General features: G+C 41.9%; 1 protein-coding gene across 9 annotated transcripts in view; it reads left to right on the forward strand.

Annotated features, from left to right (window-relative positions):
* Nucleotides 1-23,349, forward strand: part of PTPRM (protein tyrosine phosphatase receptor type M) — an 832,874-nt gene that overhangs the window by 740,953 nt on the left and 68,572 nt on the right. For all 9 annotated transcript variants that reach the window (XM_073331568.1, XM_073331567.1, XM_073331560.1 and 6 more), the window contains 3 exons: nucleotides 8,191-8,278; nucleotides 16,501-16,577; nucleotides 19,498-19,534. In XM_073331568.1, coding sequence (XP_073187669.1) covers nucleotides 8,191-8,278; nucleotides 16,501-16,577; nucleotides 19,498-19,534 — 202 coding nt within the window. The remainder of the gene's footprint in view (nucleotides 1-8,190; nucleotides 8,279-16,500; nucleotides 16,578-19,497; nucleotides 19,535-23,349) is intronic.

Genomic DNA, 23,349 nt, shown 5'->3' on the forward strand with positions numbered 1-23,349 from the left:
TTCTGTTAAACTACGTATTAACCTTATTATCAAGAAACAGCTGTGTGAAGTACTTGACCAAAATTTTGTTCTGTCAGTTGATTTAAAAAAAATGTACTGATATTTTCCACTTAACAATATCACTTTTAAAAAATCAGATACAAAAAAAATTGATTTAATAAAAAAATCTTACATTTAAAAGCAAATCGGTGGATCAGAGTTAAAGCTGTGCTGTAATGAAATATGCATGTCTTTGTACTTGTTGTGAATAATGTGTTTGTTATGCAGGCAGCATAAGATTTATGATGGCCTTAACTTTTCATTTCCTTGCTTTTCAGTACTTTCATTTTGTAAATGATGTGCTAGGTACTTACATTGTTGTCACCTAGTAACCCTAGTTATTTTTTTTAAAGTCTTTCAGCTTTGTAATAGTAATAATAATAATAATAGTCCTGTAACATTCTTCACTGGAAGATCTCAAAGCACTTACAAGGTAGATTCATTTTACTGCCCGTATTTTACAGATAGAAAAAACTGAGAGAGAGAGAGAGCGAGTTGCTCAAGGTGACAGAGTCAATGACAGAGCTGTGAATAGTACCCAGATCTCTAGACTCTCAATCTGCCCACAAGACCACACACCCACATCTCTATCTTCCAACCCCAACCCCTTCCAACCATATTTTTAGAGAGGTTCCAACATTTCTAGCCCTAGGACTTTCTAATGACATAGTTAAAAAGTCATCAATAAAAGTCAAAATTTACAATGGTTATCTCACACTCTTATCTGAGATATTGCAATTGTTTCTTAGTGTGAGCAGCACAGTGCATTAACTCTTGGCAAATGCTATTTTTTAATGTTAACCATTGCAGCATTGATTTAAAGCAAGCAGAAACATCCTAGATGGTTGCTGCTTTATTGATCACTCCATATCCATGTTACATTCCACCATATAGCTGCTACATTTTCAATTTTTTAAAGAAATCATGTGTGACAAAGTTCCTGCTCTACCTCGGTGGGTCTGGCGCTTATTGGTGGATTTGCTTGCCTTGCTTGCCTTCACGGCAGCCCTCAGCTTGGCCGTTTTTCTGAACCCACAGTCCAGGTCGACTCCTCCTGTGTCTGACCAGGAGTTGGGAGGTTTGGGGGGAACCCGGGCCCACCCTCTACTCCAGGTTTCAGCCCAGAGCCCTGTGGAATGCAGCTGTCTAGAGTGCCTCCTGGAACAGCTGTGTGACAGCTACGACTCCCTGGGCTACTTCCCCATGGCCTCCTCCCAACACCTTCTTTATCCTCACCATAGGACCTTCCTCCTGGTGTCTGATAATGCTTGTACACCTCAGTCCTCCGACAGTCCGTGTTCTCACTCTCAGCTCCTAGTGCCTCTTGCTCCCAGCTCCTCACACGCACACCACAAACTGAAGTAAGCTGCTTTTTAAAACCCAGGTGCCCTGATCAGCCTGTCTTAATTGTCTGCGGAAGGTTCCTGATTGTTCTGGAACCTTCCCTGTTACCTTACCCACAGAAAAGGGACCTACTTAGCCTGGGGCTAATATATCTGCCTTCTATTACTCTCCTATAGCCATCTGGCCCGCCCCTGTCACACATGTTTTTTCTTGTTGGTGAAAAGTTACAAATTTGACATTTTCATACTGAAATTTTCACTCTAAGAAAAGGTACCGGTAGTTTTTTGCATAGGCAATGCATAAGAGGGGCATGCAGGGTCAAGTCCTCCCCCCCCCGATTTCTGCTTGGCCTGCTGGGCGCAAGGGGGGGAGGGTTGTCCTCCTTCTTCTGCACCTGCTCCCTGGCATGCTCAGCACCTGTCCATGGCAGCTAGGCCAGGTGGGGAGTTGAAGGAGTGGGACCAGCCACTTCTCACACAGGCTGCTCAGGGTCACTGCTCTGTGCAACATTGCGGCTGTTAAAGAAAATTATTAATGCTGATGACTTATTAAGATGGACAGCTGCCGTGATACCCTGTGCACTTCAGTGAACTTTTGTACAACTCTGTCCTAGGAGGGCAACATGCTTAAAAGACACTGGGGGGGGGGGACCACTGGAATGAAGCTTGTATTTCTCACAAGTAATTAAAGATCTTGATAGAACACTTGTGAGTGATTTGCTCTTTCCTTTACCTGTGGGACAAATATGATCTCTTCTAATTCAGTATGGATTATTGCTCTGTGTCTGGGTTTGTCTACACGGTGGGATAATGCTTTAGATGGGGGTGTGATTTCTGAATAACCCTAAAGTGTTACACGTTAATTGGTCTGTACAATCCCTGGTGGTGTGCACTAACAGTTGCATAGTGCATTTTAGTGTACTGTTTCAGATACACTACATTAAAGCATACCAGCAGGGTCCACATGGACTAATTAATGCACAACATGTTAGTGCGCATTAGAAATCACACTCCTCACACAGCACATTTTCCCCCCTTGTAGACAAGCCCTCTGCTTATATATAGTAACGTATTGGGAATCTAAGAAATTGTACTCCAGCTGCCTTGTGCAATTACTGTGTTTTTTTTCTGGTCAAGCAGTGCAATAGTTACCTCTTTCTTCCATTTATCTCACCTCTCCAGTCCTCACCATAATACTAGAGCAACTCCCAAGAAAAAACTTACCAGGACAGGGTCAGCATAAGTGGACATTGTTCTTCCATTTTCCTTAGAAGTTGCTTGCTTTTTATTTTTAATTTTTTTAAAAGAGTAACGTTTATGGAAGAGAAAAACAAAACCCCAAAGAAAACATTTTGGTTTATTTGTAGATCTTTTTTTTAAAAAAAATTAAGACAATCCAAAGCAGTTTTAAAAATGTAGATATTTAATATAAACATGTATTACCCACAATGGAAATAGATTACAAACGCTCATGGTAGGAATCAGGATTTCACAGTGTGATGCAAAAAAGCCTCTTGTCACAGGGCTAAGGAGACAGCCCTTTGTATCTCCACAGCAACTGTCTAAATTCAGCCCTTGGGCAAGGGGATAAAACTCCACTAAAGCCGCTGGAATTGTGCTTGCTTACGTGAGGCATGAATTTGGCCCATTGTGTATCTATCACATGACTTAATAGCTCTCTAGGTTATTTATTCAAAGTGCTCATTTGGGAGCTGAAAGTTCTGGTCTCCCATTGACTCCAGCAAGAAATTAAGAGCTTCTTTGGACTCTTCCTCCCTTTACTAGTGTAGTTCATGAAGGATTTCATGGATTACATGCTTGAAGTATGAAGGAAAAGGAGACAAATGGTAGTCCATTTGATTAAACTGGTGCCCCTACGCCCCATGGCATCCTGGGCTCACATTTGTATTTTAGATAAGGCTGGTCTTTTCAAGGATTTATTTTAAAAACTATATGTCTGAAGATCCAAGCATTTAAGGCTAAAGATGAATACTCAGATTGTGCATCTAAAAATCTATGCAAGCTATTTTTAGAGACGTGATTTTATAACTTCAGCAACATACTAATGAAATATTTTTGAAGCAAATTTTAAACTAAGGTCCTGTAGACTAACATGTTCTGAGTAAATATTACAGTAATGAACAACTATTTTGGGGTATGTCTACACTGGCAGAGTTACAGCGCCGCTTGGAGCAAAGAAGGGAAACTGGTGTTGTGTGTTCACGCGGTGAGCTACCTGTGCAATAGCGTGTTCATAGTTGCAGCACTTGCAGCGGTATTTGGAGCGGCGCACTCTGGGCAGCTATCCCACAGAGCATCTTTTCCTCTTCTGCCGCTAAGAGTTGTGAGAAGGCGGAGGGGGTCGCGGGGCATCCTGGGTCCTGTCCCAATGCCCCCATGATGCATTGCTTCGCATCCCAGCAATCCCTGTGCTTCCGTCCACGTGTGGCGCCATCTTTCAACAGTTTCTGTACTGCGCACTCTGCCTCTTCAGTCTCCAGGAATGGATCCCGAGCTGCTGACCAATATGCTGCTTGCTCTGACTAAAACATCATGAGTGGCAGTGGAGTTATTCCTTAAACTACAAAGACAAGAGGAGTGCAACATGGATCTCGCCACACGTACTAGCTATGACACAAAATTGCTTGTGGCATTCACGGAGGTGCTGACCACAGTGGAACGCCACTTTTGGGCTTGGGAAACAAGCACTGAGTGGTGGGATCATACCTTCATGCACATCTGAGATGACAAGCAGTGGCTGCAGAACTTCCGTTGAGGAAAGCCACATTCATAGGACTGTGTGATGAGCTCACCCCATCCCTGCGGCGCAAGGACACAAGAATGAGAGCTGCCCTGCCATTAGAGAAGCGCATGGTGATTGCACTGTGGAAGCTGGCTACTCCAGGCTGCTACCGATCAGTCACTAACCAGTTCGGAGTGGAAAAGTTGACCGTTGGACTCATGTTGACGGGAAGTGTGCAGGGCCATTAATCGCATCCTGCTCTGAAAGACCGTGACATTGTGGATGGCTTTGCACAAATGGGATTCCCTAACTGCAGAGGGGTGATAGATGGCACACACATTCCAATTCTGGCACCAGCCCACTTAGTCACTGAGTACATTAATCACAAAGGGTATTTCTCAATGGTTTTCCAGGAGCTTGTGGATCACCGTGGGCGTTTCACAGACATTAATACAGGCTGGTCCGGAAAGGTGCGTGACGCACACATCTTTCGGAACACTGGCCTGTTCAGGAAGCTGCAAGCAGGGACTTTCTTCCTGGACCAGAAGATCACCGTAGGGGAAGTTGAAATGTCCATTGTGATTCTGGGCATTTCTGTTGCTTTGCAGGGCTCTGTTTGCTTCCAATGAATAGATTAAAGATGGCTTTCAAACAAACACAATTCTTTTATTAAAAAACAACAACCGGAGGAGAGAGTCAAATAAAAAAAACACATCAGCAGTGAGGGGGATGGGGGAAGGGAAGGTTCCAGGAGGAGGTGGGGTCCTGGAACGGCTAAAGATTTGTGTATGTCCAGAGATCATATCCAACCTTCTTCTTTGGATTACAATGTAGCGGGTACTGTACTTCAGCAGGGCCAAACTGCAGAGGGATGGGTGTTGAGTGCACTGGGTTTTGGGAGTCCGCAGTGCTGGACTGTGAGGGAGGAGGAGTCGAATGCCGCAGGTATAGACTGGAGCCAGGAGGTTGATAAGAGTGTGTTGGCAGTGTCTGGAGGGCGCATGGGAAAGAGTTTTGCAACAGCAGCTGCAAGGGAGGGGGCCGCAGAGCTGCTCGGTTTGCAGAGCTAGTATCGCCTGGAGCGTGTCCGGTTGTGCTCCATAACGTTTAAGAGCTGCTTCATGGCTTCATTCAGGTGCGCCGCATTCTCCTTTTGGTCCCTCTTCTCGCTGTCCTGCCACTCCTTCAATTCCTGTTTTTCGGCCATGAAGTGCATCATAACATCACGCAGAAAGTCCTCCTTAGTTCTTCGTGGCTGCTTTCTAATTCTGCGCAGCCATTCAGACAGTGATAACAAAGAGGGAAGCTGGGCTCCCAAGGTCATCTCTGTGAAGCCAAAACGCAACATTTTACAGAAGCAGTATTGTTTGCAACATACACAACACTGATTCAGTGATTTAAAATGCAGCCAGTACTCACACACCTGTCACTAACTGGCTGACCCCAGGCAAGCACACATGAGCCACAAGACCCCCAAAATGCCACAGGGGCCGGGTAAATCAGTATTCCCAGACTCTATTGTATACTGGGCACTCTCTCTTGGGGAGAGCCAGCATTGTAGGTGGGGCCTGATAATCATTCCTGTCCCCACATTTTCCACAGGCTATGCTCATTATGGAAGATATCTAATTGCTGAAGGTGAGCAGGGAATCAAGAGAAGGTCTTCTCCAAGACTGCGGCTTCTGCCCTGGCCCTAATGTGGCTTGCCTGTGTGCTGCAATGATCTCTCCCCCCCAGTGATGGCACAGTGGTGCGGGAAAGTTACCGTTAATGGGGCAAGAAACAAAGCAGGTCTGACAAAGAACCTGCGGCAGCAGATTGCCTAGTATTTCCATGAGAGTTTTGTGGAGATCTCTGAGGCAGACTCCTGTGAACTGAGGGAGTCAATCAGCAGCCTGTTCTGCTGCTCATGATGGTATGTTCATCATACAGACACAAGCCTGCTTTCTGCAGCCCTCCTGCCTCCAACAACTCACTTCAGCGATTCCCCAAATCAAATCCACTTACGAGTGGCCTCCTCTCCTGTTTGCGCTTCGCCAAGCTCTGACAGCTGTGACTGGCTAGCCTCCAGAGTAGAGAAGAGCTCCTGGCTGCGCGCATCTCTGACCTCCAAGTCATCCTCTGCCTCTGGGTCCCCCTCCTCCTCTACATCCTAGTCCAAGATTTCCTCCTCCTGTCTCGGTCCACACTCGACTGGCACACAAGCCACTGAAGTATCCACTGTGGCCTTCACAGTGGAGGTGGGGTCGCCACCGAGTATTGCATCCAGCTTTTTGTAGAACCGGCAGCTCATGAGCACAGCACCGGAGCAGCGGTTTGCCTTCGCACCTTGTGGTCAGCGTTGCGCAGCTCCTTCACTTTGACCCTGGACTGCAGTGTGTCCTGGTCATGGCCCCTTTCTGTCATGCACCGTGAAATCTGTCCATAGGTATCATAATTCCTATGGCTGGAGAGCAGCTGGGACTGGACACCCTCCTCTCCCCAAATGCTTATGAGGTCCAGCAGCTCGGCATTGTTCCAAGCGGGGGATTGCATGGTGCATGGAGCAGGCATTGCCACCTGAAAAGATTCGCTGAGACCACTGCATGCATCACTGAGCAAACAGGAAGGGATCTTTCAAAATTCCAAAGGAATGTACGGCGTAGGATGACCGTTGGTCACCTGAGGGCAGGGCAGTAGAGTTCAAACAGATGACCAGAGAGGCAAAACAGGCATTGTGGGACACCTCCTGGAGGCCAGTCGCAGCCCTGTAATTGACCAGGGTTTTCTACACTGGCACCGCAGCACTCGTCGGGATGGGGTTTTTTAAAGCCCTGGAACCTGCGCAGTTTCTGCACACTAAGCGGCTTGGCAGTGTGTACTCCTCGGGAGTTACAACACAGAAAGCTGCTTTACTGTGCAGAAACTTGCCAGTGTAGGCAGGGGCAGTAAATTCAGAAACTGACAGTATATACCTGGGGGTTGGCAAATGCCTGTTAAATGGCTTCATTACCACTTGAATGGCTCTTTTACAGTTTCAATGTTGTGCTAATAGGCCTGGCAGGCTGGAAGCCTTTTTCACTTTTAAGTACTAGATCCCCTCCAGAGGAAGACTCACCAGGCTGCAGCAGTCAGTCCTGGTGGGAGCCTGCAGGAAGGATCAGAACAGGGATAGGAAGAGATGGAAGGGAGGACACTAAGACCCAGGGGTGCCCCAAATTTTCAGGTGCCCTACACAGCCTTGTATGCCTAAGGATGGCGCTGACTTTTATGGACACAGTGTACCCAAAAACACTGGGAAAGTCATTATTTTAGAATCCGAACTGCACATGAAAAGTGGACAACAGACGGTTGTTTTTCTTATGCCAAGTAGTGTATTTTGTTAATATAAAGAGATATTGTTAGCATCTTTCATCTAATATTCACCCAGCCTCTGTACTGTATTTAATAAAACTAATACAAATAATAAGATTGTATTTTTCATAAAATTACATAATTTTTCTTTGCTGACTATCTAATAATCTTGGTGGTTTTGAAAATAATGTTTTTAATAAAAGGCCAATTGAATGCAAATTAAGAATAATGCCACTGTGTGTTAAGAGACTGAATAGCCACCTATCACCAGGTAAATGTGAAACTGTTGGTAATATATTATTAACACAGGGTCAAATTTTGCTATCAGTAATATCACTGGGTTTACTCCAGTTTTACGCTGGTGTAATAAGGAGCAGAATTTAGACAATGCACGTTAATTAGTCAATTATGCTTAGCATTACAAGCACGAAACTTTTGCAAGGTTAACTAACTCTTCCTTGCACAAAAATCATTCTTGCTGATACACACTTTATTCTTGTGTCAAACTCTCCATGTGGAACATGGAACTGAAAGAAAAGTGCTGTTCAAAGAAGAGCCTGGTATCATTATCAGATAAGCAAATTAGTTGAATGTCACTTTAACAACTGTAATTTTGGCTGTTGTAGTATTTCTTCCATGCTCCATTGCTTTATTCTTTACTCTTAAGGTTCCTGTTGCTCCATACTGAATTTCTTAATGTCACTTTCTTTCTATCTTTTTTTTAAAAAATAGAGTTTCTTTGAAGGACAGTCTGCACCCTGGGACTCAGCTAAGAAAGATGAAAACAGAATGAAGAATAGATATGGGAATATCATTGCATGTAAGTGTTGGCAGCATAATTGTAATACTTTGTTAACTTCCTTTTAGCGTCTGGGAGACAAGGTGGGTGAGGTAATATCTTTTATTGGACCAACTTCTGTTGGTGAGAGAGCCAAGCGTTCCAGCTACACAGAGCTCTTCCTCAGGCCTGGTAAAGGTACTGAGGGTGCCACAGCTAAATACAAGATCAAACAGATAGTTTAGCATTAGTAGTTAGCACATATTCTAAGGGACCATTCAAGGTGAAGTGGTTACTGGCTCCAGTGACAGAGAAGATAATAGTGTTGTCCACAGTGATAGGAAAGATCAAAAGCTCAACTTTTGACCATGTTGAGCTTGAGTTGACAGCTGGACATCCCTGAGGAGATGTCAGAAACACAAGCCACAATTTTGGTGTAGATGACAGGAGAAGGGTAGATCTTTGGGTCATCATTGCAGAGATGTTAATTAAAGCCTCATTTGTGAATGAGATTACCAGTATGGAGGAAGAAGAGGAGGGGCCAAGTACAGAGGCCTGTGGGAGCTGAGTGACAGTTGGGAAGAGGAGGATCCTCCTAATGAAACAATGAAATAATTATTAGAGATGTAAGAGGAGAAACAACAGAGGGTGGAGTTTCAAAATCCTCCTCTTCCTAACTGTCATAACATAAATAACACTTCTTTAAATTACACTATTATGCAGGACCTTAATGCTGACCTGATACTTCTCCATGGAAAAATAACACACATAGGTCCCTGGTGTATAGAAGACTAACAGACATGGCTGTTGATGTTGCTAAAGACAGAGTTTTATGTTACAGGGTGTAAAAGGGTACTCACTTCTTGAGTCCCTCCGAGAGGCAGGGTGCAGTACCACAGTCCTTTTTCACCCCTGGCACTTTCTGCAGGCTGACCTCGGTGGGTCTTCAGTGGCTTGGCTTATTGGCCAAGTCACAAAGTCGAAATGAACCTCTTCTGGCATATTAAAGAGTCTAATAACTAAATAGTCTTTTTGCCCTCTGGTCTTCAGCCCTGGCTTTGGAACCTTTAAATTCATCCCTTTGTTTGGGATCCCCAACAGGATCTGTCCCCTTCTTGGGGTTTACACCATTTTACCTGTGGCTGGTTGGGAACCTGGGCCTACAAACTATTCTGGGTTCCAACTCTGGGACCCTGTACACAGCCACTCACTCCAATCCATCACTGCTGTTTCCCTGGGCCTCTTCCTACCAGGCCCTTCTGTCTATAGTCCTATATCAGAGCCAGTTTCCTCAGGTTCTTCTCTATCTCCATGCCAGAGAAGAGCACTCTTCTCTCCTCTGATCCCCACCAGGAACTGACCTGCTAATGCCCTGCAGCCTCTTTTATCTGAGCCTGCTGGGCTCTGATTGGCTGTTGCTAGCCCTTGGAGGACCAGGTCTTTCTAGCTTCCCAGATGGCTACGTCAGTGAAGCCACTCTAGGCAGGCCTTGAGAAACCACCTTTGCTGCTCTTTTCTTCCACCTCGCTCTTCCTGGGGCAGAGTTTAGTAGGACTGCAGGGCCTTCCACAGGGAGTCAAAAAAGCCAGCTACATCCCATCACACAGGGTAATTGACACAAAGGTAGTTTGGGTATTGTCCTACTGGACGTGTTGGAGACCTATGGTACTTCTTTATAGATAGGGGAAGCCTGTTAGTGAAAATAATGAATGTGATGTTTAGAAGGATACATTAGCTGCATATTTCTTTGCTTACAATGTTTGTGTAGATGGATACCCTTAAAGAATCCTAAATGTTTTTTTAACAAAATTTTTCTTTGTGAGAGTATGTTGCGTAGAAATATATGCAATTGGTATAATTATTTAGGTATAAAAATGCCCAGAGTGCAAATAAGAACAGGTTCTTAATAACAGAGATATGGAGATCTGTATGCCTTCTGTTCCTTTATAAAATTTTATCTCCTGACGTGACAATAGATCCACATTTTTAGTCAGAGTTTTGCTGCATCAGGCACCTCTTTTAATGTGTTCTAAACAGCCTGTCATTTTGGGTTCCCAGCTGAAATAAGTAGAAGACTTGTAGCACTACAGATCTGGGGTAAAGAAGTGATGACTAGCAAAGGGAAAACAAGTAAAAGATACTTGATGCATGAAACAATTATAATTACAAGTAATACTGGAGACTCTCTAAGGGGGCAAATGTTACTTTAGATTGTTTGCATCTCAACTTACTTTTAATATGTCATCAATATTTAAGAAACAGAGATAGTTGGATGGAGATGAGTTGTTATCAATAAAACATACTATCTATGTGGCAGTAAGAATTTAGAATAATACAAATTAAAATTACAACACATTATTTCTGTTGGGGGCAACATTTTTAAAAGAGCCTCTAAAATTGGGCCCACAAATTTGCTGTATGTTAATTAGTTTTATGCAAATGGTGTAGTTACTGATTGGAATTACCTGAATCGTACATGGGCTTTGTGTAAAGAAATGGGTACGTGGCAAAATTGGGGAGAATAATTTTAGAGGTCTACTTTTAAAATTGAATCCCTATGTTATTATCAAAATATTGGCTTCTGCTTTTAAGGCATTTAAAAAAGCCACCTCTTTCTACATGGTATTTAAGAAGTTAAAAGTACTATAGATGGCTTAGATGCCATATATTCTAGGTATATTTTTTGCAGTGAAACATATGTTGTTTTAGAATATGAGTTTAATGTAGGTTTTTCAGCGCTTTTATCCTCTCTGTTTAAATCCTCCAAGATGCCATCATTATGCTATTGTTTGTAGTCAGTATTGCTTTGTAAGGAAATTAAAGCAATAGCACCAAGCTGCCAACACAGAGGGAGCTTGTCAAAGTAGCAGTGTACATTACATTATCCAGGTAATGTAAATTTAATTAGATACAAGCCTGCCCCATTCACAATGAGAAGGTGGCTACAGCAACTTGTGAGCTGCTTCATCATTATGCTAAATGCTGACCACTATCTAATCACCTATACAAAATGTGTTTCTTCTTTATTAAATGTAAATGTCTTCTTTTATGTTGTTTCCACGTTAAGAACCAAAAAATGGCTTTGAAACTGTTAAATGAATCTTGTGCTTGGGAACATTGTTGTGTCTGTATTTACTGTACAGTGGTTACTTATGGGCGTAGGTGCCGTAATATTCATTTGTCCCTTAAGAAAGATTTCGGTTATCTATAATAATTCATTTTTAACTTACTGCGGCCTGATCAAATGAGAAAATAATACTGACCAAGATTTTCAGAAGTGACATGATTTTGGGTGCCCAACTTGAGATGTCTTAATTAGGGGCCTGATTTTCAGACACAGCGCTTTCTGAAAGTCAGGTATCCATTCATGTGTTTTAGAGGGAAAAAAGGGCACACAGAATCACTCATCACTTTTGAAAATACTGGCCACAGGCTGGTGTGTATGTGCATGTGCACATGCATAAGGAAGGGGCAGGATGAAATGCTCATGTTCATACTTAGAAAGAAAAATTAATTTCAGCATAAGAAATTTTGAAGATTGAAGTGGTTGGTGGTGTGATCAGTGCAAAAATAGGTTTGATATCAATAGAGGGTGACTGTAACACACTGACAATGAACTTGAAATGAGACTGTTTAAAAGCTTTGAGGAAAGTAGTTAACAGCAGACTGAAGGATAAAGGAAAAATGTAAAAACTCAGGTAGTCAGCCTCGAGGCTATTTAAGAACAATGTGTTATATGCACATATAGCTTGTGTATCTCTGAGTCAAAAAGCTATGTGATTAAGCGCACACAGAAAAAAGTGCCTGTTTTAGATTTGTTAAAAAAAATCCTTTAAAAATAAGAAAATGGGCCCAAACCACACAAATACTGGCTGGGACTTTCAAAGAGATCAAGGAAGTTAGCCACCCAAATCCCATAGAAAGTGAATAAAAATTGTGTAATCCTCTTTCTTCAGCTCCTGTAGTATTCCTAGCCACTGTCCATGGAGCATAGTACTACTAAGTAAAATGCAGATGTGAAGTAACAAGGGGAAAGAGATTATATGAAGATAACTAAAGATATGAAGCTAAATAAATTTTTTAAGTCTTTAAATCTGAAGCTGCATGTGTGACTGAAAGCTGGCCATCATGGAGAGAGTGGAGGAAAAGAAAGCAATGAAATAGCAGAGAAGTTGATGGACATTTAGCATTGGACTTTACCAGGCTTTATCACTTGGCCTGTAGGGAAAAACAAGGAAATTTATATTCTTAAAATATTTATTTATTTATGAGAAATCTAAGTGTGGCCTTCGCAGAGATTGAAATCATAGAGGAAAAGTCAGCAGGTAACTTGAAAAGCTTGAGCAAAGGAGGTCAGTCGAGTGGCAGGTTCTCTTGACGGTGTTTTAAAGGGAATAAACATGAAATCATGGAGATACGGAGGAGGATATTCAATACTAGTCCAATCCAACTCCCATTGAAGTCAATGGGAATCTCTCCATTGACTTCATTGGGAGCAGGACCAGGTCCAAAATCTATAAGCCAGCAAACGTGCCTGAAGATTGGAAAGTTGTTAATGTGGTATCTTTTTTAAGCAAGATCCTGGGAATTAAAGGCCTATGACCCTCACCTCAGTTCTGAAGAAACCAGTTAATAGCGTAATTAAGTATACAATAGCACAGCACCTGGATAAATATAACTTGATAGGTCAAAGAAGGATGGTTTCTGAAAGAAAAAATCAAGCCTCTTCAGATTGTTAAATTCCTTTGAAAAAGTGAATAAATGAGCGGATAAGAATGACCTGATGAACATAACTGACCTGGATATTCCAAGATTTTTTGATAAGCTCCCCCCTTGGAAACTATTAATTAGAATAACAACATAAAAAGGACAAATGTGTAAAAACTAGCTAAGTAAGAATCAATTGTTGGGAACCTTGGGTTGGAATTTGGTTCAGATTTATTTAATATATTAGGACTAGAGAGCCTCTAGGGACAACCCGTAGCTCCAACACCCTAGGTGAAGCGCTGAGAAAGAACTGTGGCTGTGAGAATCACCAACCCTCTTCGCTCCAGGGGCGCAAGATGGGAAGGAACCAAGGGACTGCCTACTCCCTGCCATTCCCTGTCCATTCTCTTACCTTAGCTATCCCTTTCCCACCCACTTGCCCTGGCAGGAGGAGGTAATATGGGACATGAATCCCTGCTCTCCCCTGATACTCAGAGCCATAACCCCAGTGAGTATTCCATTGTCCTGCAGGGTGATGAGCTTGGATCCTGCTCCTTTCAATAGCCACATATTATTTCATTATTTATTTCTTTATTTCTTAACTACAGTAGAGATCGCCCATACAGAAAGCATTAGGTGCCCTAACAATCACTTACACTTACAACAACCTTATGATAACCACCTAATAGCACTACGTACTCAGATACAGCTAACACAATAACTTGGCCAGCAAGCAGCACTCATTAATAACCTTACAGGTAACACATTAACTCAGATCGCCAATAAATCCAAGCAACAGAAGAGCCCCTTTCAACCCATTTCCACACACCCCAGGATCATACCCTCAACTTTTCCTCAAAATATTGTTAAGCAAACAGCTCTTCCAGCCTGGCCAAAAAGTCATCAGGTTTGGGATATTTTGAACTAAGAGGAGGAGCAGGTTCCAAAGTTGCAGGGCCCTCACAGAGCACACCCTGCCAGCAGTTTGCTCTCTTTTGTAATGAGGGGGGAATCTAGCTCAATCACCTTGCCGACTGAGGAAGCATGGAGACAGATGCATTGGACCAATGCATAGCTGAACCCTCAGAGATTTGGGTGGGGAAATGGATGGTAAATTGATGAAGTTTGCTGATGGCCCTGAAGTGGTTGGGCCAAATACAGAAGGCCTCAATGGAGCAAACTTCAATGGAAACACATTGTTTTGTATGACGAACAGCATTTGGACCAGTGTACATAGAATTTACAGCGGATTGTGATGTTGTTTAGATGCATTTAAATTCATTGGACAGTTGGATGGCAGAGGAAATTCAGTTTGGATAAATGCAAGATAATGCAAAATAGGATAAAAATAATTTGAACTTACATAAGTGACATAAACTAACAGACTCTGAATTTTTGGGGTTGACTTAGGAAAAAAAAGCCCAAGAACAGTTCAATGGAGATGTCTTCCAAATGTGCTGCAGATGGTTTAACGACAGATAGAATGATCGGGTGCATAATTAAAATCAAAATAAAACCGTACAAAAAAGTGTAACGTAATATTGAACTATGGTCATGTCTTGTCCAATTTTGTCCCCTTGTTTTGTGAAAAATATCCCTGAGAGTTAGGTGAGAAGGTCCAGCGAAGAGTAGCAAAGAGAGTTAGAGAGGCGTGGCAGCACTTGCATATGGTGAGACTGCAAAAATTAGTATTAATTTGCCTAGAAAAGGCAAGAACTTTTAGAGACTCCATTGTGACTGTTGTAAATTATGAAAGGGCATACTGGAAAAAATCATCAGCTCTTTTAAAAAAAAAATGCTATCCCACAGTATAAGAACAAGGGAATACTTGTTTAAATGTGGTTCCGGTCTGGAAAGTAGCCATGTAAACATGGCATCTTTTTACTCAATATCTTTTAACTCCACCCTTTTAGTATATTCAGAGTCATATTTGCTTACTTTAATGATCAAAGTATGTGTTTATGGGGGGAGAAGAATGGTTTTTGTTTGGGGCTTTGGGGGGTTGTTTTGTTTGGTGGTTTTTTTTAACTTCAGTTTGGCTTGCAGAGCCAACACAACTAAAAGAGAGAGAGTGAGAACTGAATACTATTCCATTTTGTGCTCCATGATCAACTGAAATATGCTTATGCATACCCACTGAAGGCAATGGGAGTTTCATAGGTGTCACTAAAACAATAACCTGAAGACAAGGCAGCTGCAGAAGTGTCACTGTTAATTCTGCAGAACTTTCTCACTGGTGATGATGCCCAAAATAGGAAGACCCCAGCCTGCACTCTTAGAGCACAAACTAAGATTACTTGTTTAATCACAAACTGATCACATATGGAATATGAAATTCACTGAAAGAAAATAAGTGTGCAACTCCACAATATCTTATTTGCTAGGATCACTTTTCAGAGTAGAATCTCACTTCAAAATTAATAGCTGTGGCATTAGAATAAAGAAAAGGAAATTCTCTTTTATACTGTGGCAAATCTGTAGAACTCATTACCGCTAAAGGGCAGTTGCTGTACTGACAAAAGGGCTGGATAATTTATGACCTTTAATAGCATATCAATAAAATAAAAGCAATCAAATCTCAGGATTGCTTTTTTTTCTTTTCTTTTTTTCTTCCTCTATCCTCTGTTGCATCAGTTGTTAGCTCTGGCCAAAGGTGAAGTACTGAATTTGATTGATCTGTTCTGGTATAGCAAACCCTAAGCTCCTCTCCATAGGGAGCAAGTGCCAGATTTGTTTCCCTGAGAGATGTCTAAATTTCTCTCTAATATTCTAAATTATTTCTTCACGTGTATGTCCCATTCATGGTTTAGGTTGGAAATGCTGGCTCCACCCCCCTTACTGTTAGAGTAAGTTTGAATAGTTTCCAGAGTAATCTAGCATTTCTCACCCAGGAAAGGACAACCTCAGTTGAAAAATGGCATGGGGGAGAAATGGGATATTATCCAAGATCTGAAAGTAGGTAGAAAAGTCCCTTCCTCAGTTCAAAAGAAATCACTGAAACAACATATAGAGGGAGTGAAACTGATTTTTCTTTAAGAATATATATATGATATACCAAGTTATTTTTTAGCCTTGGTTGTTTTGTCTCTTCAAATAATGATCTCCCACAAGACCTTGTTATATTCATTACATAATCACTTTGCACTAATAATGGGAGAACTTTGCAAATGACTGAGCTTTTGACAGTTGAATGCAGTTAAATGTATTAATGAAAGGCAATTTGACTGTTGCAAAAACTGTTTCACATCCTCTAGGAGGAAAGGGAAGTGGTGGCAGTGGTTTGAACATCAGATGTATTCAGCTCCAAAATCATTGGGAATTATGGGGTTCATAAATGATTGAAGTGCAAAGTGGAAAGGTTTTACTGTATATATAACATCTGATAGCTCATTTTGAGCCAAAACCAAATGACAGGTGCAACTTGAAAAGTGCAAACTTTGTAATTGGACTTTAAAGTAATATGTGTATTAAGGGTTTCTTTCTGAATGTGACCTTATATTTTGTGACAATTAAAAGCACACCAAACTACTTTGTTTTATCTGTTGTTCCCATTTCAGATGATCATTCTCGAGTGAGACTGCAGCCAATTGAAGGAGAAACAAACTCAGATTACATCAATGGAAATTATATTGACGTATGTATACTGATGTAGTAAACAAAGTTAACATCGCTGTTCAGCTAAACATGGTCCATGTTATCTTTACACTTTATTGACCATTTCTTATAGCTAGCATAGCTGATCACAGTTTTGGCTGCCAAACATTACTGGAAACCACAGTCATGGGAACCCACATATGCAATAAAGAAAAAATAAAACACCAAATATTTGCCAGTGAGAAAATGAGTTCAGTCATTTCTTGAAACTGCCACACTCTGGAGTGAAATTTTGCCACCAACATTACGTGGCTATTTTGCCTCCTGATGCTTATGTGGACCAAGGAAATGTTATTTACATTGTCTGTCAACAACTTGGCATAATTTCACATTTAAAAGAAAGCTGTTCGCATATTAATGTGACAAAACTCTGTAATTCCTAATTCAGTGATTTGCAATCTCCTGTCATTGCTACACTTTTAAGTTGCCTTCAAAGTATAGTCTGCAGCTGTTAACCAGTACTTCTAATGCAAGCAAGACATTTCATTAAATATGTAGGGTCTTTAATTATTGAAGACTGCTTCTTTGTTCATTCTGCATCATGTTAACTTAATGTTTTACATTAGAATAAATTCTTTAAGAGACAGCATGGGTTTTGGTTGAAAGGATCAAATCAAAAGTAGAATTGAAAATCAAGAAAAAGTCAACACTGTCTAAAGCCTGAAATCTAGAGATGGAAACTTCAGTAATTTTAATGTTCATGGGGAACACTAGACATGAGAGTACAGAACAACTGCTGATTCTTAGGCAGGCAGCAGCCTACATTCAGTGATTTCTTCTTCCCCAGTGACACCTTTTAATGAAGGTGTCACAGTCTCCGGTTCAGACGTGTCCACCAGGTCTGACAAGGGAAGTTAGTAGATTTTTTTCTCATACAATATAGAGCAACCAAATTAATCCTTATTCTTATATAACAATCTTTGGGTTATCTCCTTCTAATGATAGTTAGTAATATGTTTCAAAGGCAGTCAGATTAGGGTTATATTTCTACCCCATTCTTTACAGTTTCAGAAACTTAACACATTAACCATGAGGTAAAGATAAAAACAGAAACATTTCCATTTAAAAGAGTAATAAAATTGTAGACAGAAATTTGTGTAATAAAAAGTAGAGCTGGACCCAAATTGAGGGGTTGGATTGGGATTTAAATTCAAACTTTTTCCAAGGTTCAGGGTTGTTCAGACTTCAGGTTCGGGGTTTAGTTGCTTATGTATAATTCAAATTATGCTTTGGATCCAGATCTGAACATCCACAAAATGTGGCGGAGGAGGGTTTGGATCACGTGCTCTTGTTCAAGACCCTGATATAATGGCTTCATATCATGTCTTCCTGTGCCAGAAAAAAAAAAAAAAGCAGAATGAATTTAGTGGGACAGCTGTGGGAGCACAGAAGACACTACTGGTGAGGGTTGTGGGCCTAAAGCTTCCCATTCCTTAGAAGATAGCTGTAGTACAAAGCATCTAAGTTTCTTTGGATCATCAGAAATCACTAGACAAAGTGATCATAAACAGGGAGACACTGTGGTTGTTTATTAGCAAGAAGGTATTCAAGATTCGGTTGTAAATGGCAATTTGTCTGTCCTTGGTTTCACAGATGCAGACGTGCAGCCTATCTCATGCAGGCAGATTGTAATAGATGTCATATCAGAACAATGGAGTTACAGTGGGAATGGCAGCTTCATAGGCATTGGCATGGAAAAGGCTCTGTTTGTATCACGAGACATTCCCTTGAACTAAATCTCCCAGTGTCTGTTTTGTTGGTAGTCTGAATGAATCCAACCCCGCAGCTAGTAGATGATGCTCGGATAGAGAAATGCCAACTCTATCCACCGTCATACAAATAAGTCTCGATCCTTAGGCACTCAAAGTTTGCCTCAGAATGGCATATAAAGGAACCACTTCAGTAGTTCTTGTAACATTTTCTGTTCTCCAGGGTTCTTCAGATTACTTCAGTCTTGGTGCCTCACTTCACTCCTTACCTTTAACACACTCTGCACTGGCAAGTTGATATGGAGTATGAGCTATAACTTTATATTTCTTCCTTTTGTTAGTTGGTGTCATAACCTAACCATTATTTAAAGCTTTTGGTATTAATATTGTTATGACTGTCTATAATGATGTACTGTTACATGAGTTAAATCCTTGGCAATAATCCTGTAGCATCAGAAACAAAAATACTATACAAATTCTGTTGTTTCTAGTTTGCATCCTATCAAGAGCCAATATTCTTTGTTATAAAGAATGCAAAAGTTATTAGTGCTGATTGCTCAGCCAGCATGTGATTAAGTTTCTCTTGCCTTCACAGAAAGAAACCAAGAATTACTTTTCAGTGTAATTCCTATTTAGAGCTGGACAAACTGTTTACACCAAGACATTTCTTCATAGATTTTACCCTTTTTCTGTTCAGAAATAATTTGTGAGCAGACCAGAGGGCACAGAGAACCTCTTCCCTCCCTAGCACACACACGCAGCATCCATGCTGACTATAAATCTAGTGTTCTCTTAGCTGCTAAGCAGGGAACTAGCATTGCACTCAGCAGCACTTCACAGCTCGAGGGCTTGGGGATGTGTCCAGACTACCAAGTGCACCTAAGTTTATGTTGCTCCTTTTCAGAGAAGCCAGTAAGGAACTTCCAAAACATACTAAGTCAGTCCTCTACCTACGCACTGCGCAAGCCAATAGCTATGGGACCCTCCAGTCCAGACAACATAGCTGCTTCTTGTGCCCCCGCAATATGCCTTTCATTGGAAAGGCCAGAATTTGCTCCTAATATGTAACTTTTGTTGTTGTGATATTCAGAAGGGTTATGAACACTAGTCTCTATGACATGACAATCATACCAGCACATGATGGTGCATTGCATTGCAAATTGACTCAAAACTTTTTTTCCATTTTTTTAGGGTTATCACAGGCCAAATCACTACATTGCTACTCAAGGTAAGCTAATCTCACTTTATATATTTCTTGCTGGTTGTGTGAACAAAAAACTACAAACATTCTTGTATGATGGTTTATACTCTGTAATACATATTTTTGCCACAATAAATACAAAATTACTCTATGAACCCAGATATGGCAAGCAGCTTTAATTCAAACTCTCCAAATTTAGTAACTCAACTTTAGTGTTGAGTTGTATATCTACCCTTACTTTTGGCTTATGTTACTCAGTAGGACTTGCTAAAGGACAAATAAGTAGTGAAAAAGATGACAGGCAAAAATTTCAAAAGTGCCTAAGTGACATAGGAACCTACTATCGGAGTTAGGTGCCTAAATATCTTTTAGGATCAGGTCTCTATATCCTATTGAAAGTCAATGGAACTTAGACTGCTAAATGAATTAGGTGCTTTGGAAAATTTTACCCAGCAGGTTTTAATACAGGACCTAAAAACGCACTAGACTTGCAACACTTTGAAAAGAAAATTGAATTTCTGAAAGTCAGATAAAAGAAAAGGAGAACTTGTGGCATCTTAGAGACTAACAAATTTATTTGAGCATAGGCTTTCGTGATCTACAGCCCATGTCATCGGATGCATTCAGTGGAAAATACAGTGGGGAGATTTTATATACACAGAGAACATGAAACAATGGGTGTTACCATACAGACTGTAACAAGAGTGATCAGGAAACGTGAGCTATTACCAGCAGGAGAGTGCAGGGGGTGGGGACCTTTTGTAGTGATAATCAAAGTGGGTCATTTCCAGCAGTTGACAAGAAGGTGTGAGGAACAGTAGGGGGGGAAATAAGGGGAAATAGTTTTACTTTGTGTAATGACACATCCACTCCCAGTCTTTATTCAAGTCTAATTTAATGATTACTGGTTCTGTGGATGAAGGGAAAGCAGTGGATGTATTGTTTCTTGACTTTAGCAAAGCTTTTGACACGGTCTCCCATAGTATTCTTGTCAGCAAGTTAAGGAAGTATGGGCTGGATGAATGCACTATAAGGTGGGTAGAAAGCTGGCTAAATTGTCGGGCTCAACGGGTAGTGATCAATGGCTCCATGTCTAGTTGGCAGCCGGTATCAAGTGGAGTGCCCCAAGGGTCGGTCCTGGGGCCGGTTTTATTCAATATCTTCATAAATGATCTGGAGGATGGTGTGGATTGCACTCTCAGCAAATTTGCGGATGATACTAAACTGGGAGGAGTGGTAGATACGCTGGAGGGGAGGGATAGGATACAGAAGGACCTAGACCAATTGGAAGATTGGGCCAAAAGGAATCTGATGAGGTTCAATAAGGATAAGTGCAGGGTCCTGCACTTTGGACGGAAGAACCCAATGCACAGCTACAGACTAGGGACCGAATGGCTAGGCAGCAGTTCTGCAGAAAAGGACCTAGGGGTGACAGTGGACAAGAAACTGGATATGAGTCAGCAGTGTGCCCTTGTTGCCAAGAAGGCCAATGGCATTTTGGGATGTATAAGTAGGGGCATAGCGAGCAGATCGAGGGACGTGATCGTTCCCCTCTATTCGACATTGGTGAGGCCTCATCTGGAGTACTGTGTCCAGTTTTGGGCCCCACACTTCAAGAAGGATGTGGATAAATTGGAGAGAGTCCAGCGAAGGGCAACAAAAATGATTAGGGGACTGGAACACATGAGTTATGAGGAGAGGCTGAGGGAGCTGGGATTGTTTAGCCTGCAGAAGAGAAGAATGAGGGGAGATTTGATAGCTGCTTTCAACTACCTGAAAGGGGGTTCCAAAGAGGATGGCTCTAGACTGTTCTCAATGGTAGCAGATGACAGAACGAGGAGTAATGGTCTCAAGTTGCAGTGGGGGAGGTTTAGATTGGATATTAGGAAAAACTTTTTCACTAAGAGGGTGGTGAAACACTGGAATGCATTACCTAGGGAGGTGGTAGAATCTCCTTCCTTAGAGGTTTTTAAGGTCAGGCTTGACAAAGCCCTGGCTGGGATGATTTAACTGGGAATTGGTCCTGCTTTGAGCAGGGGGTTGGACTAGATGACCTTCTGGGGTCCCTTCCAACCCTGATATTCTATGATTCTATGATTCTATTCTATGATTCTATGATTCTAATGGTGTTCAGTTTGCAAATTAATTCCAATTCAGCAGTCTCTCATTGGAGTCTGTGTTTTTCTTGAAGAATTGCCACTTTTAGGGCTGTAATCGAGTGGCCAAAGAGATTGAAGTGTTCTCCGACTGGTTTTTGAATGTTATCATTCTTGATGTCTGATTTGTGTCCATTTATTCTTTTACGTAGAGACTGTCCAGTTTGGCCAATGTACATGGCAGAGGGGCATTGCTGGCCCATGATGGCATATATCACATTGGTAGATGTGCAGGTGAATGAACCTCTGATAGTGTGGCTGATGTGATTAAGCCCTGTGATGGTGTCCCTTAATAGATATGTGGACACAATTGGCAACGGGCTTTGTTGCAAGGATAGGTTCCTGGGTTAGTGTTTTTGTTGTGTGGTGTGTGGTTGCTGGTGAGTATTTGCTTCAGGTTGGGGGGCTGTCTGTAAGCAAGGACTGGCCTGTCTCCCAAGATCTGTGAGAGTGATGGGTCGTCCTTCAGGATAGGTTGTATATCTTTGATGATGTGTTGGAGAGGTTTTAGTTGGGGGCTGAAGGTGATGGCTAGTGGCGTTCTGTTATTTTCTTTGTTGGGCCTGTCCTGTAGTAGGTAACTTCTGGGTACTCTTCTGGCTCTGTCAATCTGTTTCTTCACTTCAGCAGGCGGGTATCAGCAGGCGGGTATTGTAGATTGACAGAACCAGAAGAGTACCCAGAAGTTACCTACTTCGTTGCTTAGGCTTCGGTTTCAGTCCAGGACAATGGGCTCGGGCTTTGGCTTCAGTCCTGGGCCTCAGTGAGTCTAATGCTGGGCCTGCTCTCTAGCTTATTTTGGCGGACTCCCTGAAACCTGCTCACGGCCCCCCAGTGGATTCCGGACCTTTGGTTGAGAACCACTGTACTACAGTAGAGCTTCTTGTACTTCCCTATGGATTTGAAACAGTTTGAGTTACATCTGAGTACCACATTTATTTTAAGGTGTACATGCTCTTTTCAGAGCACCAGCTAGGACAAAAGGTTTAATTTCCCATGTATTGGATTTAGAAAGAAATGTGTACCTTTTTAATGACATACTGTTGAGACAGATGAAGATCATAGCCAGCCACCTCAAATAAGCGTGCTTCCTCTGACTGCTGCTGCCACTTGAGGAGCCCAATCTATGCAGCCTCCAACCCCTAGCCCTTGGTCTTACCAAAGGGAGGCTCTTTCAACTCTTCCCCCCATCTCCCCGCCCCCAAACCCACTATTGCTAGTTCCAAATGTTCTGCTCCTTCATTGCAGTCTCCAGGGTGTGAAATCATTGGGACAGGGTACATCAACTTGACTCCACCCAGGAAAGTGTGATCGCCACTGGCCTTAACATCTTAGGGAACCAGGGGAGGCCATTTAAACTTGCCACTGCGGCCACCCAACCACAGTGACCTACAGCCCCTAACCTCCCTACTGGTGGACTGGGGAAGAGAAACAAGTATTTTCTGGTGTTGGTTGTTAGGGCTAGTTTTTTATACCGCTCTGCAGGAGAGTTCTGTTTGTCCTTTAATTTATGTTACTGTTAGTTATTGTCTCCTAAAAATGGAAACAGCAGCAACTATGGTTGGCATTTTATTTGCAGTCCAGAGTATAGTTGCTTTCAGCAAGGGAGCAACTGGAAGGCCTTCCTGGGAGTTCATTACAAACCATTCTGATACTGAGTCACTCTCTGAAGCAATTTTAAATGCT

Source organism: Lepidochelys kempii, chromosome 2 (assembly GCF_965140265.1).
Source record: "Lepidochelys kempii isolate rLepKem1 chromosome 2, rLepKem1.hap2, whole genome shotgun sequence".
Classification (NCBI taxonomy): Eukaryota; Metazoa; Chordata; order Testudines; family Cheloniidae; genus Lepidochelys; species Lepidochelys kempii.